Source organism: Sander lucioperca, chromosome 9 (assembly GCF_008315115.2).
Source record: "Sander lucioperca isolate FBNREF2018 chromosome 9, SLUC_FBN_1.2, whole genome shotgun sequence".
In the NCBI taxonomy this organism is placed as follows: Eukaryota; Metazoa; Chordata; class Actinopteri; order Perciformes; family Percidae; genus Sander; species Sander lucioperca.
The window spans coordinates 7,160,617-7,179,357 of record NC_050181.1 but is presented as its reverse complement, the minus strand read 5'-3'; the positions used below and the strand labels follow the sequence as shown (position 1 = coordinate 7,179,357).

Genomic DNA, 18,741 nt, shown 5'->3' with positions numbered 1-18,741 from the left:
ACCTTGTGAACACTGGTAGTCGGAAGAACAACGTAGGCTAATCACGGGGACGGTCCCTGTCATTCCGAGGTGGCATGAACGCGCCATTACACAACAGGTCCAAAATGGGGACAAACAACACACACCCATGTACACTGACAAAGACAAACCAAAGGACACACAACATCCAAAAGTAAAAAGCTGGCATCGACTGCAGCAGTCCAGAAGGAGCTCAGTCATCCAAATCAGGGGATAAGCTGAGGGAGTCAACGAGTTCTAGGAAAGGGTTCCACGCAGGGTTCGAATTATGTGGGAGCCAGTGGGAGCTGAGCTCCCATAGAGAGAGGATGAGCTCCCATGAAAGCAGTAAAATCATACACCTGTGGGGGTCTCTAAAAATCATCAGCACCATTATTTAAATCATAAATAAAGCACTTTTCCCAAACACACGGAGCTCTGAAGCAGACCTGTGCGTCGCTTAGTGTCCACTCTCGCTGTAAAAACAGAGATGAGCAGCGCGCCTTCCCTCCGTAGTCTGTGCAGCTTCAGGTTTGGACGCGCTCTGCTGTCGACATGCTGCGGCTCCGTGTAATTGTGCCGTAGTTTTGGTTTCCCACCACTGATGTAGAGCAGCGTACAGCCACTTCCCTAAACTTTCTCTTATTCAGAGACCAGAGATCCAAACGGGGCTTGAGTCTGTCAGAAGGTCTGAGATCTACTGTATCAGCAGAGCAATCACGTAATGCACAGCAGACTATGATGCAGGTAGATTATTTTCTGAAGTATAGTGACTTTATTCTTGTAATAGCCTATTATCACTTTATTTTTCTCAAAATATCACGACTCCTCCAAAACACAGAGAGCACAGATGGGATATATTTTGAATGTGCACAAAGTTTTGAACATGAGCAGTAATCTTGCTCAAACACATCTGAAATATTACCGTCCAGGGCTTTATTAATCCATTAAAATGAATTAATGTGGGCGCCCGGGTAGCTCAGTTGGTGGAGCGGGCGCCCATAGAGGTTTACTCCTCGACGCGGCGGGCCCAGGTTCGACTCCGACCTGCGGCCCTTTGCTGCATGTCGTTCCCCCTCTCTCTCCCCTTTCATGTCTTCAGCTGTTAATAAAGGCCTAAAAATGCCCAAAAAATGAATTCATGTATCATTGAGGTGAATAATTGTCATATGCACATTTAAGGAGGTTACTTCCTCAACAAAAGATGCAAAAGAGGAGGGAAGATTAAATTAGAGGCTACATGTGTGCTGACTCAGTTATAATTAGAAAAGTTGATCTATAGGAGAATAAATACCAATACAGAATGCCTGAGAGCCTTATTGTAATATATTCCATTATGTGTTTATATTTGGATTGTAATCTATGTTTCCCTTTACATAAAGATATTTCCAGCATACCTTGATTCAGAAAAAGGTAAATAGGTGCATACAAATTCACCTGAATGCAGGAAATGAAGTGTTTAATGCTCAAAATTTGCTGCTCATAGACTACTTTTTTTATTTTAATTTTTTTAAAGAGACCCTCACAAAGATGAAATCATAATTCGAAGCCTGGTTCCACATCTCTAGGAATGTCGAGATGGAGCCTTTCAAAGAAGATCTAAGCTTCTCCAGCTTCAAATTGTCGAGCACCTCTTTAATCCAACGCTCGTGTGTAGGGGGGCGGGGAAGCTTCCAGTTGAGCAGGATCAGTCTCTGAGCTAGCAGAGATGTAAATGCCAGGGCCCGCCTCAGTGCAACAGGGAGGTCAGTATCAGGGGAAATGCCAAAAATGGCTGATAGAGGTTTAGGGGGGATAATGTGCCCGGAGGCTCTACTCATGGTGTCAAAAATGCCCATCCAAAAAGTTGTTAGTTTGGAGTAAGACCAGAACATATGAGTATGGTTGGCAGGAGACTGGTTACACCTGTTACAGGTGTCCCAGACAGCGGAGTATATTTTAGATAATTTTGCTGATAATTGTTTGTGTAGTGGACTTTATGAAGGACCTTGCATTGGATTAGGACAACTCTAGTTTTAGTTGAAATAAACACATAGTTTAACAACACAGAAAAGCTAAACTTACATGTCTTCTTTGGAATGTAGCCAAAAAACTATTTACGAACAAAATCAAAGACACTATAGTGGAAATTACTCTTCAACTTTCAATGTGTTGTCATGTTGTCTGCATCTCTATCCTAAGGTGTGCCGTTGGCATTGAAAATGGGCCAACATTTCTCTTCCAGCCAGCTTGTGTGCATGTTTTTATAAAGATAACATTGCCTCCACAGCAAACTTCTCCTTCCACTGTACTTTACAGTTTGTGTTTGTCATTGAAGTTGACAGTATAATTGAAAAAATAATAATTTTGTCTTCTCATTGTCTTAGTTCATTTAGGTTCAGTCAGTTGGTTTGCTGCACTGTTTCCTTTAGTTCAGTAAAAAAACATGCTTAAACATGTGCTGTTTATAATAGTTAATAGTTGAACCGTCATGTATCTTTAACTGAATTATTGCCATGTGATTGGCTTTTACTGTCTTTCACTGAGCTTTTGACTAGTAAGTAACATATTACATAATAATGACAATGCAAAGTTACATTAATGATTCTTTAAGCGGAAGTTGGTGTTAAGGATTAGTTTTCGTGTACTGAACACATTTGTCTTGATGGGTTTTATGTGGGATTCTTTCTCATTTTTATCTCTGAGAGTTTCTGACCTCTGCCATCCTCCTTCAGCTATCAGGTGTAAGTAAAACAGCTTAGGATAGGGTTGGAGAAAGTTGCTCTTTGCTTCTGCATTAATTGAATAAATAATAAACACATGCAGTTTACCAAAATAAAAGCATTGTTGGTTATTTTGTGTGTTATTTTATTTCACGAGACAGAACTCAATTGCTTAGTGCCAAGTTTAATGTTCATTTAACAGTCACAGGCACTACAAGCAATGAACAGCATATAGTGAGCACAAGCATAACATGTAACAATTATATACATTCAATCATAGATAAAAAGACAAAATCAAATACCAATAATTCCCATTGAGACATCCTAGAGCCTAAATTGTTCTGTTCCACGAGGTCAGACATTGCCAACTCCATTGAAACTAACACTTAGTGACATATTGTTAAATAACTGAATATATACCAACTATAGTAAAAAAACAAACTAAGCATAAACACTAATGAAGCATCAAAGTGAATACAAAGGTCTGGGATACAGGACAGTATAGTGTATGTCCCACTAGATTCTGCTACTTTATAAATCACAGAGTTATAATAGGCTCAGGGTTTTCTACTTCTGCATTCTCTATCAGTTTATTGGTATCGACCACGTCGGGCTGGGATCGTTCACTGTCGAAGTAGAGTGGATTGTCAAAGGTGGGTAAGGGACGAGGAGACTTCTTGTAGAGAAAGAATGCAATGACTATCAGTGTAGAAGTGATAGCAATGATCAGCACAACTATCAAACTCGTGTGGACACGACTGCGAGGATCCTGACCTCCATGAGGTTCTGCACAAAATGCAGTAGATGTTGGTCAGTCAAAACAATTCAAAACTAAATTTGACTTCAAATATTATTATTTTATATTTTTGATAACCATCAATGTTGCATTATATGTACCATTTTATCAAATATTATTATTAAATAATTCAAATACTACACAACTTAAGGAGATACAAAGGTATAACTTACCAGCTTTTGATCCTGAATCTTCGGGCATCACTGTTGGGAAAAGAAGTGAAAAATGCTGAGATAAGTAACACTCTTAAAGGAATAACAATGTGTAGTTTGACCATCTCCACATCCAGGTCTGAGCTCCCCTAGATGGAAGACTCTGATCCCTGTCACTGTCCAGCCTAGCAGAATCCACATAAATTAACCTGTAAAATAACCAAGATGCAAAAGATGATCTGATCTGGATGTTGATTTTATGGCAGTTGAGGGAGGATGACCCTTATTCTTGTTTGGAAACAAGCCGCATATTAATATAAACTGTACAATCATAAACGCGCAACGTATGTTTTTTTTTAAATCAATTTTATTAACTTTTTAGGGAAAATTGATCTTTAACAGAGTCTAGAGTATGATTATGGCTCCCTCTTAATCCTGAGTATTTTTAAGTGTGAGAGTGAGAAGTGCTTATTGAAACACCATACATTCAACTACATTGGTATGATGATCTTACCTTTGGGTGTTTCACAGATGTATGCTCTGTCGTGCCATCTGCGACCTGTCCTCCAAGCCCCATCTGAGGTTCCGATCTCTGCAAAGTCATTATTACTATCGTCTGGAGCCCAGTTAGTGTAGTCCATGACTGTTTTATCCAACCACAACCATGTCCCTAGGGTCAAACAGAAACTTAATATATCACTTTTTTCACATGATGACGTGATACATATTCCTGCAAATTGTTTCACATTATTCCACTGATTGACAGGTGGCGGTAAAGCACCAAGATATACATCAATGCACCATCAAAAGTAATGAAGAAGAAGACTGCTAGATAACAAACATGGATGTAAACAAAGCAGGATTTCTTTTCCTAAGATTTTTTTTTTTGGCATTTAAGACCTTTATTAGCTAGGACAGCTTAGACATGAAAGGGGAGAGAGATGGGGAATGACATGCAGCAAAGGGCCAAAGGGTGAGGACTGAGCCTCTGTATATGGGAGCATGCTCTGGTGAGCTACACAGGCGCCCAACAAAGCAGAGGCCTGTACTACGAAGCAAGATTTGGCGTTAACGAGCTAACTTCAGGTTCAACCCAGGGTTTTCTGTATCACGAAGGTGGATCACTGTTACCGGGTTAAATCACCGTGGTAACTTATGCTGAACACCTAACCTGGTCGGGAGCAGGTTATGTTGGAGATTAGAGATCAATCGGTGTAAAAGCACCGCCTACCGACCAATCAATACTCGATTGATAACGGCGTCACCGTTCTTAAAAGATCAGGCGGAGCTCGGTGGGCGGAGAGAGAGAGAGGGAGAGAGGGAGAGGGGGAGAAAGGGGTGCGCACATAAAAGTTAAAACATTTAGAGAACGACAACCCCGTTAGCATTCCCTGATGTGTATATTTATGAAATACATAGATTGTAATGGGAGGGAATTACATATCGGCTCGGCTTCTTGAGCCGTGTGTTGCCAATGCCACATCAGTTTGAATTATGTTTTTATATATTTTATTACCACTGCCAGGGTTGCAACTGAAATAATAGTCTAAAGCAACGGCAGTTTATGGAAAGTGCACAAGTGTAATTATGGTCAGATCTAGTGCCTGACCGATGGGGAAGTGATATTGATAAGCGTTGTGATTTATGCATTTACAGCGTCGGCTATTTTTTTTGCCAGCTTTCCTCCTGTTTTAGGAAGCAGCGACTGTATTACGTTTTGCCTGCAAAAACCGTGTCTGTGTTATTCATATTTATGTAGAATTATAATTTCCTCTTCTTATGTAAAATATGAGGCTCTGGTAGATGTTTGCGATTGGTCGTGCTGTGCAAACACCGCCTCTTTTATGTGAACGCGCGCGCCGCTGGATTAGGAAACCCTGGGTTGATTGAACTAGTTGATAACCAGCGTCGTGATAGCCAGATAACTGAGAGAAATCCAGGGCATGTTGATCTTGATTCGTAGTACAGGCCTCTGGTTTTAATGTGTTCAAAATATGTGTATGAGGTTTGGTTTGGTTTGTTAGATCTGAAAGATACACACAATGCGTTTTTGGTGAGGAACAATGAATGTAAACTAAACTTTTGTTTGTTTACAAGAAAAATACATTTTTTTTCTTGAAAATATTTTTTCAAAGAGTGTAATCATACCTTTATGAGTTTTATACAGGCCGATCCAGAAAGCACTGTGGCTATCTTGAAATCTTTCCAGATTGCTTTTAATGAATTGTTGCTCATCAGGATCTTCAATGCTAGCGAGGATTCCACCTTCATAACAAAAAACAGTCTAGTTGTAACAATTACTAAACATTTATTACTAGTTGCTGTTTATTCCTTTTTGCTGACATCAGTAAACAACACATCATGCCCTTGATCTTAAATTGTCCAATTTTCTCTGCACACAATTCTCTCTGCCTGTGTGTCTCTTACCATGCCTGATACAGCTGCTAGCTGCATCTGCCCATTCAATTTCCTCTGTCATAAACAAATAACAATGACCCTTAAATGGCAGCCAGGTATAACTCTGTTGGTACTCCACGTTTGTCTGTTCAGGGCAAATCCCTGGGAAGTTGGTTGACTCTGTTGGTGGCACATCTGTGAGTGACAGAAACAATGATGAGGGGATCAACTAATTACTAGTTGTTAAATGCAGTGAACTTTATATACTGTCATTCTAATAACTAGCTCTGATCAAGATCCTGGATAAAGGCTAGAGTATTGTGAATTGACCTTTTTCAGTGCTCATGAATTTCTATAATCGAAGACTGTTGAAATCACAAACTCACATCAAGGTGGATATAAAGTAACAAGACCACATCTTAAAACAGAACTGTTGTGGGAACATGCAGTAGTGCTCTATTACGTGAAAACCATGTATCGGAAGATTTGGTGACATATTTTAGATCAACTGAAGGATTAAGTATTCCTTTATGGCTTGCTAACAAGCAACAAGCTAACATCTCACACACTGTGTACCAAATGCGTAAGCAAAATAAAGAATATTAAAGCATTTACAGTATAATCACTTTAACCTACAGTAGTTGACACTCAGCATGATACCTGGATTGTGTTCATTTACATTGTCTGCTAGTGATCATACCTGTAGACAGCATGCAAACACTGTTCATGGTCCGATTGCAGAAAGCAGTCCTCCATTTTCCATCCACATCCATGTACACACAAGGTTGGTCTCTGCTTGGTTCACCTTCAGCCCAGCTGGCAGCGTTCAGGTGCCAGCCATCAATATACCTAAAAAAACCGCCTGTCTGAAAGCAAGAATGGATCAAATCAACATTTGAATTTGGGCATGCATTGTAAATGGCTTTTTAAAATGTCTTTCTTTGCCAAATAGATTAAACAAATCTACGCTTTTATATGACACCACAGAGTAGATGGTCAGCTGTCTTGTGAGGGTTCTATGTTATATGTCATGGATAAAAGCTAATCATTTTTAGTAAATTAGTTATTCGTAATTGTTGTATAGTATCTGACTACTTTTTTAAGGTTCCAGTTTAACCTGGAACTAGCCTGTAGGAGTTTTTGCGCTACAGTGTAGTAATTTTAGTTGGTTGCAGCGCTGTACCTGCTTCTTGTTCAATCCAATCCAAAGAGGAGCTTTGAGATTCATAGCCAGCAGCTCCACGTAGGCGTGCGTCCACTCAGTTCGCAGGCTAGCCAGGTTGGCTTTATCATCTTCACATTGTTTCTTGGCATCGTCCCAGGTCAGATTTTTAGTCTCAACCTTGATGCTGTCATTTCCCAGATTAACATAGATGTTAGTAACTGCTGGCTCTGGCAGAGCTGGGATTTTTGGGTCTGTTGAGATGAGAGATAAATCCATTTTTTAAAGTTTTTTTTACAGACATTATTGTCTCAGGAACTGTAGGTTAATTTTACTGTAAACAATTTTCCAAACCATGTTTAGTCTACTGCATGGAATGCGTATTGATGTTTGGGCAGAATGGTGCTGTAAACCAATTGCTTAATGTAAGACCTACATACTTTACTTAAACAAGATATTGCATGATTCATTTTTAAGCCTCAGGCAATTTCTAAAAGAGAAAAAGGATAAACTCACCAAGATTTCGATGACAGACATATCCATTGGTGTCATTGCAGGACTTAATTAACCATTTACCGAGGCCAAAGGTGGAACCGCTGGTCATCACAACACATTCTTCCTGGTGAAGTACATTGGGAGTGGTTAGGATTTCAAAAATCTTTTCAGTGTGACATCAAAGTTTATGCTGACTACCTGGTAAACTTGCAGTGATCTTGATTGATTGATTGATTGATTGATTGATTGATTGGCCTGATGACTAACTCTTTGTTTGTCAGCTGACACACTTTTGTCACTTTCGTCATTTGTGTTTGTCATGACACTCTATGTCATGGCCAACAGTAACAAGGAATGATATTTTTGATATATGTTACCTCATTCCATCTCTGATAAAAGGCCCCCGGAGGACGTCGATGTTTCTTAAGAGCAGAACAAGATAAATAATATTTCAAACATTTTTTATTTCAATTAAACAGTACCTCAAACACCAAGCTAGTAGATTGTGTATACTTACAGAATGGCCCCAGTTGGTGAATTGCCTTGCTTTGCCATCGACCCAGTAAAACCCATCTCGTTTTAAACAATTTAAACCAATCCACAGGTCTGTAGTTGCTGATTCAGCCATTTTGGTGGTCAAAAATGCTGAAAATTTCAAAGGTAGTAATGAAGTATTTTCCAACGGTACTTTTTACAAAGGTTTAATTTTGCCATTTTTGCAAGATTATGATTAAATTAGATTTAAATCAATATGAAAAAAAAAAAATTCTAAAGATATTTTTGGTGTTTTTTCCAAGGTCAAGATTGAACTTTCACACTCTCTATTTACATTGTACACACGATTATGTACGATTATGATCAATATAAAAGATATTTGGAAAAAACAGAAGAACAAACCTTGCACACGCCTTGAGGGAATTGAGACTAAATTGCCTTTCATGGAAATGCACTGTGTCATTGCGTCTTCCCAGGTGGCCTTCTGGTTACTAATGATATTGTAACACTGCAGATGAGAAATAAAATAGTGATTTTTCACTCTACAACTAAACACTAGCCATCTTTCAATATGCTTTGATGCCATCTGATCTGATCTTAAACATGTTTTTGTGCTTATTCACCAAACTCTGTATTTATTTGCTCCTTCTTTACAAAAACCACATGTGAAAAAAGATGTTTTACATATATGTACAAGTCTGAAACTCTTATAAAAATGTATCACATGAAAAACATTTCATAAATTCGTTCTTAATTTTATCACGTGACTTTAATGTTTTCACTGTTATTAGTTATACTTTCAAATATGCATCTAGGCTACTCTGTATTGGAGTAGTATAACTGGATTATGGCACATTACAGTAATTGGCCCTATGCATGTGGACTTGCCTTTAAAGCCCAAACTATGATAAATATTATCGGAGGATCTTCTACATTATACCATGAATGCATGTAGGGTTTCCAAATTAAACTATGACAAGCCTTCCATTTTCTGTAATACACCAATAGTTGCAACACCTGCCTAAATAAGGGCATGTTGTATAAAACAGGACAGGTGGTGTGGCATACTGTCATTTTGAAAGCTGATTCTTTTACCACTCAGTTCAGATGTTGAATAACAGTTTTGTAAAACACATCTGGACTAATCAATTCAGTCCCAAAGGCTCTTAAATGAGAGTGATTTCAGATCAGAAGAAGTTTTGCACTGAAGATCTAAACTAACTGTCAACAGTGATTTCTGACCTTTGAGTCAAACTTGGTCCACTTGGGTGAGCAGCCACCTTTCGGAGGAACTGTGGGGGCGGCAGTGGTGTTGACAGGTGCTGAGTTTCCTCGTTTACAAATGGACTGTTGCTCTTGGCCACAATTACAAGTACGCCAGAAGCCTGTAAGTACAGCAGATATATAATGTGTAAAATTTCACCAGCAACTTTTTACTTAATCTAATCTTATCCAGAGCATTTTAATTTGTCATTCTTCAGTTTGCAATTACTCACCCATATAATAAGTCATAAAAACACAGTTCTCATCAAAGGCATTAGAATTTGGTTGATCTTCATCCCATTTTTGTAACGCCACTGGAGAACCATCCATCCACCTTAAAGCACACATGGTTTAGTTGAAGCATAATGTGAAATCATGCAAACAATAATGACTTCACATTAGAACTTTTTATCCAACTTTTTGCTGTTTTGCATGGTAAATAAACAGAAGACAAATAAAATCTAGCGATGTAGCTGAAAATCCCCACTAAAAATCAAGAAATAATGCTTATGAAGTCAAACTGAAGCATTAAAACTGCTTAAAAAGGTTTATGAGTTGAATGAGTGAGTTAAGGGGAAATAAAATGAACTATTGTGCTATTTAGGCTGCCAGCCTGCCTACTGTAAGAGCCATTAATACTAAAAAATAAATAAATCAATAGGCCAAAGTGTTTTCTCTAACCTCCTGATTCCCTATATTACATTCAATGGCATTCATTGATACTTACCAAAATGACCCATCAAGATCCACTGACAAACCTAAATAATAGGACCTATAGCTTCTGGAAATCTGTAAACGCACACACACAGAAATACACATAAGCTTTAAGACCTACTTTTCTAGTTACTAAGTTCTTTCAATATGAATAACATTTTACAAATTTGTTTAGCAAACAAAAAACAAACAAACATCTACCTTTTTCCATAAGAATAGGTTTTCATCTTTACTGGTGACAGATACCAAGTCACCATGCCTCTGCTGACAGAAGTGACGAGCATCCTCCATGGACATTGCGTTTGTGTTAATAAAATACTGATTCCCTCTCCACACAAGCCAACCATCTGAAGTGGTGTTATAGTCTGCAAAGGTTTTAGAAACATTTTGACGATTTATGTGTTTTATTTTGAAGTTTCTTCCTGTTATACATCTTTTACAGCATACAATCTTAATGTCTAATGTGTTATACACCATCAAAGTGAACAGTTTTTAATGGTACCAGCTAGAAACGGTAATATTACTTGCACCAAGTGTGCTGTATTTTTGTTTGGTTACGTTTTTTTAAGATATATTGGTCTGCTCAAGTGGACCAAAACGGGTTAAATGTGACTGAAGTTAAACTAGCCATCACTAGTTTCCCAATATGTTGCATTTTATGTTTGTCACCCTGGGCGTGTGTTTGGTTATACAATGTCAACTTACCCACCGCAGTATTATTTGGAGGTGGTTTTGGAGTCACTCCTGTAAGGCCACAAACAAGTGTTCATTTCATGTAGAAATAAAGCAAACAAATCTGCCAGCCCCCCACTCCGTACCCTATCTTGAGTCTAATCTTGTATTGTGAGATAATGTAAACCAGAAGAGGGAGCATAGCAGTAGCATGTAGCATGGGCATACTGTAGGTTTGACCACTCATACTGTGAGTTACTATGGATAACAGTACGGTCAACAGTAACAGTATATAGCATGTTTCTTGCCAAAGTGAGCAAAATAAGTTGGCATTGATTAATATACCAGACGTAGAGTACTTCTCTTGATCTCATGAGTATGTGTGTTTCAGTTTGCGGGGTGACCTTGTGGAATGGACTGAACAGTGACATCAAACAGAGCCATAATATCATTCAGTTCAAAAATAGATTAAAGAAATCATTACTTGACCAATACAGAAAAGAATAGACCGAAACACAGGAACGGAATTGTAACATAAAGGTATTGTTGTATATTGTTGTACTGTTTTAAGTTATTGTAAGACTGAAAAAAAATGTATGCTGTATTTGCATATCAACTTACTTTGTATCAATTTGATTTTGTAAAATAGGGGCAGGACCAAATAAGCTATTTGCTTCCGCCTGCTCCTTCTTGAACTAATCCCTTTTATATATTTTTTGTTGTTGTTGTTTTATCTTGTAACATTGTTGATTGTTCAAGATAAATAAATAAATAAATGAGTCAGTATTTGATAACCTGACCTTACAAAAATGAAACGTTCATTTAAAAAGTATTTGCTTTTTAAGTTTATACAGGTGTTGTTATAGAAAACATACCAAAGGTTAAAATGCTGACTTACAGCAATCATAGAGGTTCATAGTCCTTTTCATACATAGTCCCTCAAATGTAAGGACAATGCAGCAGGACAATGATCTTATGATCCAGCAAACATATATACTTGGCTGGGAAAGTGGCTTTATTTACATTCATGTTAACTTATCCTATTACTCTCTCTGTGGTCTAATTAATCATATTGATGATTTAACCATTGTGAAAGTTTCACTTGATTGTCCTGAGTTAATTCATTTTTTTACCTCTACTGTCTGTAGATGTCTTATTTTGTTTTCTTGTAAAAATCTAAACTAAACAGAACTGATCTGGTTACCGGCCAAATATAATGTAAATCATCTTTGTAATTAGTCAAATCAACAACTCTTAATCCCTGTTGTTGGAGATGTGTTCGTGATATTTCTTGTGGGAAGATATTTCTTGTGGGAAGCTTTGCAGCATTGGGGAAGGCAATCAAAAGCATGAAATAGCATGCATACACAAGTCAGTTTTTCCTGAATGAATGAAAAAAATGATTTCTCTTCAGAAGAGACAAACGATATCTGACAAAAAATGAGTAACTTTTTCAACTGTACCTGCACGGATCTGACACAGCCAGTCATTGTAACTATCACAGTTCACATCGTTCCAAGACCCGGCCCCATCTGACTTATAGATTATGAATTCAGCACAAGATTCATCATTATTGTGATTGTTTGGCTCTCCTTCTTGCCAGTGCTGGAAGTTTACCTGGAATCAAAAAGCCATAACAAAAAAATATGGAAACATTTAGAAAACAATAACAAATGTTTCTTGGGGTATATGATGGGGTAGATTAAGTTGTAAAAAGTAAAACACAGTTAACTAACCGGGGATCCATCACTCCATGTATAACCAGTGCTCGTGTCAGGAATATGAAGTCCAATCCAGGCTTTTCCATGTCTGTTGAACAAAAGAAATAAATGATTTGTGTATGCAACCTTATTTTAGCATGTTGTCGCCCTTTCAAGGCAGGACGTAACTGAAGTGATGAGTACCACAGCAAAGAAGTACTCAAGCCAATTATCACGTCTTAATAGCAGAGTAAATATTCTATTCTATTTAATTTTTTTAACTTTTTATTTATTCACTGTAAGTATGAAACTTACACTTGAATGCCTCTATGAGCCAGTTTTTCAATCCTCTTGCATACAGAGGTATTTAATAATGTATATTAATGGGTGTTATCTTTAATACTGCAAGAGTTATGCTTTTTTTATAGGTGTCTGGTGCTGCAACTCTAAGTTAAAATTGTATTTAACCAGCTCATACCGTCCAACAAGTAGCTCAGAGGCGCTGTGAATGCTGAGCAGGTCTCCTCCAATGGCCCTGCAGTAATCCCTGGCCTCATACCAGGTCTTCTCATTTGCACGAGGCCCTGTGAAAAACTTGAACACAAGAGTGAAAGCCTGATTAAAGTAGCCTAGTCCAGGCATGTACACTAGTAGAATAGATTATTTAAATAGACTTGTTTATATTTATTTTAGCCAAGATGTGTGTATCATTGAGAGAAAAAATTATGTATTTCCCTATTTCCTCCTATTTCCGTTTTTTTTCAGTCACTTAGGAGCAGCAGAAACAAGTTGTAAACACAAAATTCACATATTATCACCTTTTCAGTTGATATGGTTTGATATACAAACAGTTGTTGTATATCATACCATTTGTATATTTATTTATATTCACTCTCTTTTAGCTCTGTTTATGATCTTCACCAACTCCTGAAGCAAATATCGGCCTCTTTAGCTGCTAAATGCTACACAATGTTCACCAGCTGGTTGCTAACTGTCTGTCTGCTGTGTCTTTACATCGCTGTGTGGATGTGTTGGGTCGGTTTGACCGACACAGACACACAAGCAGCGACAGGATGAAGCTCTGCATTCACACAAAGTGCGGCTCCTTTCCGCAGGGTTGTGCGGAGGTGTGAGTGTGTTGATTTGTGCTTTAGAATGTAACCACTGTAAAACAATCAGAAAATAACGTTTTATTCCTCTGATTCACAGCTTTGTTCCTGCCAGCGTGGCTTTCTCTCTTCATTTACTTTCTAGCTCGCTCGACCACTGCTGCTTTCTCTCTATCTGGCTCGTTGAGCCGGAGAGGAGGGAGCGTGTTTGCTTTATTTGAATTGCCTGCAGGGGACATGTTTAATATATCATGGTGATTGTGGCAGGACACTTGTCTTGTTTTGTTGGTATTATCAGGTAGAGCTAACATGTTTTAATTTTGTTTAGCTGAGGTTGACCTCCGGTTGTACCTTGGAGCACATGTTCCTTGTTCCCACTCGAATCCAACCCTCCGCACACTGAGGAGGAGTTTGAGTCTGTGGTGCAACGGTTATAACTGCCCCCTCTGCCAGGTGTTTGCAGATGTATTTTTCCTGATTGGTGCAGGGCAGCAGATCCCATAGTCCGGCCAAAATCCCAGTTGTCATGGCAACGCAGCCCTTTTTGTAACCTTGAGTTGTTGAGGAGAAAAATTGTGGAATGTAAATTGTGGAACTGCTGTTTATGCCCTCTATTTTAAAGATAAAATTGCATCTTTCTCCATACCTGGCATTTCAGCATTCCAGTGAGTAAACCTCACTGAGTCTGTGTTGGTCCACACAAATTGATCAATGTCTTTCTGGTTTGAGAGGCCTAGCCAGAAGTATTTCTCTGGTCTCACCCCGACCAAGCTGACGAGGAAGGCATTATCCACCCTGAAAATATTTACACAAGTTCATAGATTTTTATGTCTCATTGAATTATGTGAAATATACTGTTTAGTACTTGCAAACACAGTTATACCATGGCTAATAAAAACATGAAGTGTTCTTACCCATTTGAAACATCAGCTAAGTAGGAGTCTGAGGTCTTACAGTCCTCTTTAGCTTCATCAAACGTCTTTGTCTCTGTTCCTACAAAGTAGCAGTAGGAGCCATGTCTTTTCCAACCCTGTAGGAAACCGAGCATCGATTAGAACTGAGGAGTTGTGATTTTAAAATGTACCATATCCATTTTCTTCATAAAAGACATTGAATCTACATGAGAGAGATGCTTAGCTGACCTCCCACTGAACGTGATATGAAAACCAATTTTCAAAATAAATTTCTGGGTTTAATCATGCACTTTGATTACCCAGATGGTTTTAGAGGTCATCTACTATTTTCATAGATTACATGCAAATGTACTCACAGCTTTGCAGCCTATATCTACATCTACTTCATCTCCGGTGCTTTCAGTGGCACTCTGCTTCATACAGATAAAACCATGTTTCTCATCACACGAGCGATCTGCCCAGTTCCCATTCTGCAAGAAAACAACACTGTAAACATTTGCATTCTTGTGGATTGAATGTACTGGATAGATAGACTACATATACTCATATTCTTCTTCTGTTTTTTTCTGGGTGGTAATGAGATGGAATATTTTTTGCACAAATAGGATGAATAATACCAGGATGCCTTACCTCTCCCCTGATGAGAATGCAGTCCTCTGTATCAGTGGAGACAGACGGTTTCCCAAACTCCCAGCTGGTGAAGCTGACAGTAGAGTGGTCACTCCAGTCAAACAGCCCTTCTGTCTTCCTGTCATTCAGTCCAATCCAGAGCTCATCAGAGGTTCCTGCAGTGAAGAATGTACCTCATGTCAACCAGCGGAAAACATTTTACACTGTTAACATTATGTTCTACAAACTGAAATTAATGACGCTATAGGTACAATGCGAACATTGGTAAACATGGACAATTGTAGACATCCTTAAATCTGTCAGCAATAAAACTAATAGGTTCTAATACACATGTGTATACAGTGTACACGTGTCCTCCCTTCCTATTCAGACTTATTGAGTTTTTTTGATTTTTATATTGAATACAAAAAAGACGTTTTAAAATCGGTCTACAGCAAAAACAGACAGAAGGTTGGACTGTCTTAATGTCTTTTGTCTTGACGTACCGAATCCAAGTTGTGAGATGACAAAGCTTTGGTCCTCCACATTGCGAATGCTCACTAAGTCCCCGTCTTCTTTGCGGCACTCTCTCTGAGCATCAGACCATGTTTGCGTAGCACGATGAAGGTGGAAGCAGTGGCCATTGTAGGGAATCCAAGGGGCTGAACAAAATCCTTGCTCAACTGATGAGCAAAAGATAAAGGGGATTAATTGACTGAAATTATAGAGTAAACGTCATCACATGAAACAGCCAGAGGAGGTTGGAATAAAATTGAGTAGAATATGTTTCTGTACTTTGTGGAGGAGTTGGCGGGGCCCCGTCTTTGTAGCAGATGTAGCCCAGTTTCTTGACGCAGGATGAACTTTGCCAAGTGTGCTGCCCAATAGAGTCAAGAAATGCACAGTTGTGTCCCGGATTAGGAAGTGGATTTCCTAAAACAAAAGTGGAGATCCACATTCATTGCATTCTTGAAAATTTTAACATCAGTTATTTGTATGTTTCAATGATGTTAAATTATTTGTAGGATTTATAGTTTCAAATATGAATAGAATACTGCATTTATACCTCCACTTAACTAGATAAACTGACTAAGACAGCCTGGTTTTCTTTTATCTAAAAGAATTAGATATCATATACAAGGTATAACATTTTGTGTAATCTAGTACAATATATACAATAACACTACATTAAAAGGAGAATTGATAGGATCTAATCTAGAGATAAAAAGTAGAATTACAGAGTAAAGAAAAAAAGATGAAAAGGAAATGTTTTTATATGGGTTTGCCTTGTTAAAAAAAATGTAAACCTGCAATAGCTGATGTTTTGCCACTTGGATTTGCAACTTGATAAGTCACATATTTACTCTCTATTAGCAATGTTTTTGTTCTCTACCAACTCCTGAGGGAATTGTTTGTCTCTTTCGCTGCTAAATGCTCCACTTTGATAACCAGCTAGTCGCTGACTGTTTGGTGCTGGGAAGGTAGTGTACAGTTGGTTTTTAGAGCTTCTTTATCTTTAAAATCTCCCTGTGTCTAGAAAACAATGCCATGAGGGTGAAACATAACATGAAAGTTTCAGGCTGTTTTATTGGAGTGAAGACTTACCTGTACTCCATCTCAGATAACGGAAGGGCTTCCCATCAGACCACTGCCAGCCATGTTCTGGGTCCAAGACCAGCCCGATCCAAAGTCTATGTTTTCCTGATCCCAATAGTGCTGTGTGTTTATGTGTTTGTGTGGTTAAGAAGAATATAAAAAGGAAAAGGACAGAGTAAATAAATTGTTCCTCTTTTCCATATTGTTCCTCTTTTTCATTGCAACAGGTCAGCAAAAAGACAGAATTCAAGCTCTAGCACAAAAAAATAAACCAAACGCATCAAAACACACAAGGGAAATCTTACAAGAGGAATCATGTTCCTAATAAGTATCAGGCTAAAACAAACGCTGTATGTATCGGTGTATCTAATAATGTGTGATAAAGTTATGCTGAATAAATTGAGCAAGATTGGGGCACTTTAGTTCCTATGAGACCTTCAGATTTGCAACCAAAGTGCAGAGGCTTCATATCACTCCTGAACAAAATGGATTGCACAATCTCTCCTCTGTGCTCACAGTGTCACAATGATCCTTGAACTCAATGTTTAACGCAACAGTAGATGGATGTCAAGCTTCTGGAACTGTTTTTCCTGAAATAACTGGTGTCTTAAAGTTTGAAGTGTAATTTGATCATACATCAAGTTGAGAAAAATGGGTGCAAAAAGTAACCGGTAGTCATTTCATCTATGATTTCCTGTTTGCTTTTTCGCTAAAACAGAGCTACAATCATTGTCTCTGTTATCCAATTGAATAACAATAATTAAAGAAAAAAGCAATTAAATCTCATTGGAAACGCCTAAAACATGGAGAACTGCACTGTGAACAAGATCAATCATCAAGTCTTACCTTTCTAAAATGTATTTAAGATTTTTTTTGAATGTTTATAAGTATTCTAATGAAACAGATACTGGCCATTAGACTGCATATTTAACATGTTTTTTACTTCTTTAGAATGGATGCATTAAACTGCAGTTCAAATGGCAATTTATAAAAAAAAAATGGTGCATATACTGTATAAGATCATACATAAAAGCATAACATAATGGAATGCTTATTTAAGCATTTTGATTGAATAACAAAATAGTTTTAACCCATGTGAAATAAACAGTTTTTAATATCTGTATAATCTAACCACTGTTGGGTCAGTATGTATCTGTTTCAATACAAGCAAACATCCACCAGGTGGCGTCTTACCTGTGACAAAAGCCTGCTCATGAAGATCGATGAGACTGAGCAGGGAGGCCCCCTGCTGTTTGCAGCTGGTATCAGCCTGGGCCCAAGTCAGAACCGACTGTGTGTTGAGCTGGTAATACGCTCCTGTTACAATGTTATTCGCCCAGCTGTCTGATGCTGTGCATCAATACAGAAACAGAGAGAAAACTAAATACTTTAGTCATCTAAACATTTTAATTGTATTGTAACATATTGTAATTGTATATTGTAACAACCTTAAATGTTGCTCTTATATTGAAAGCTATGTGTTAAGCATCAAATATGTTGTCTAAACTAGTGAACAACAACATGTAGTATAATCTAATGTGTGCTCTGAAACCAAATTCATTTGTCTGAAGATACATATGTGTAGTGCTGGTATGTGCACCAATCATGCTTTTTCCTCACTGTAGTGAGATTAAAATCATAAATGCAGTACTCACAAGCAGTCGGGCAGTATCCCCACTGTTCATGTTCATATTTTGTTTCAACCGCACACCACTGACGCTTCGTTGAGGAGTCGTACGTAGTGCAGTCTCCAAACCACCGGTCTTTGTACAGGAAGGGAAACGAGCAGATCTTCCCAAATGCATTTCCCTCAATGGTGTAATAGTCTAAAAGGGAAAAAATAGGTTGTTCACATAAAATCTTAAATTGAACTATTGCAAATTAATTATTATGCAAAGATGAATTGTTTTGCTCAAATATTATTTTTTGATCTTCTCTTTACTACAGATTACTCCAGGCGTGCACAAC

The 18,741-nt window shown here is 38.1% G+C and overlaps 1 protein-coding gene across 2 annotated transcripts in view; it reads right to left on the bottom strand.

Annotated features, from left to right (window-relative positions):
* Nucleotides 1–2,863: 2,863 nt before the first annotated feature.
* Nucleotides 2,864–18,741, bottom strand: part of mrc1b (mannose receptor, C type 1b) — a 17,001-nt gene continuing 1,123 nt past the window's right edge. The window contains exons 3-31 of one of the 2 annotated variants that reach the window (XM_031293968.2): nt 18,429–18,599; nt 17,968–18,123; nt 16,783–16,893; nt 15,973–16,110; nt 15,684–15,860; nt 15,199–15,353; nt 14,925–15,038; nt 14,569–14,684; nt 14,301–14,449; nt 14,006–14,205; nt 13,024–13,139; nt 12,582–12,657; nt 12,309–12,462; nt 10,879–10,917; nt 10,375–10,538; nt 10,187–10,248; nt 9,693–9,793; nt 9,439–9,581; nt 8,599–8,704; nt 8,219–8,346; nt 8,079–8,123; nt 7,723–7,825; nt 7,228–7,460; nt 6,745–6,910; nt 6,075–6,239; nt 5,796–5,912; nt 4,162–4,317; nt 3,669–3,698; nt 2,864–3,485 (exon numbers count right to left, since the gene is read on the bottom strand). In XM_031293968.2, the coding sequence (XP_031149828.1) occupies nt 3,238–3,485; nt 3,669–3,698; nt 4,162–4,317; nt 5,796–5,912; nt 6,075–6,239; nt 6,745–6,910; nt 7,228–7,460; nt 7,723–7,825; nt 8,079–8,123; nt 8,219–8,346; nt 8,599–8,704; nt 9,439–9,581; nt 9,693–9,793; nt 10,187–10,248; nt 10,375–10,538; nt 10,879–10,917; nt 12,309–12,462; nt 12,582–12,657; nt 13,024–13,139; nt 14,006–14,205; nt 14,301–14,449; nt 14,569–14,684; nt 14,925–15,038; nt 15,199–15,353; nt 15,684–15,860; nt 15,973–16,110; nt 16,783–16,893; nt 17,968–18,123; nt 18,429–18,599 (3,839 nt within the window). In that variant the 3' untranslated portion in view covers nt 2,864–3,237. The remainder of the gene's footprint in view (nt 3,486–3,668; nt 3,699–4,161; nt 4,318–5,795; nt 5,913–6,074; nt 6,240–6,744; nt 6,911–7,227; nt 7,461–7,722; nt 7,826–8,078; nt 8,124–8,218; nt 8,347–8,598; nt 8,705–9,438; nt 9,582–9,692; nt 9,794–10,186; nt 10,249–10,374; nt 10,539–10,878; nt 10,918–12,308; nt 12,463–12,581; nt 12,658–13,023; nt 13,140–14,005; nt 14,206–14,300; nt 14,450–14,568; nt 14,685–14,924; nt 15,039–15,198; nt 15,354–15,683; nt 15,861–15,972; nt 16,111–16,782; nt 16,894–17,967; nt 18,124–18,428; nt 18,600–18,741) is intronic. The other variant, XM_036004722.1, reaches the window with a different exon arrangement.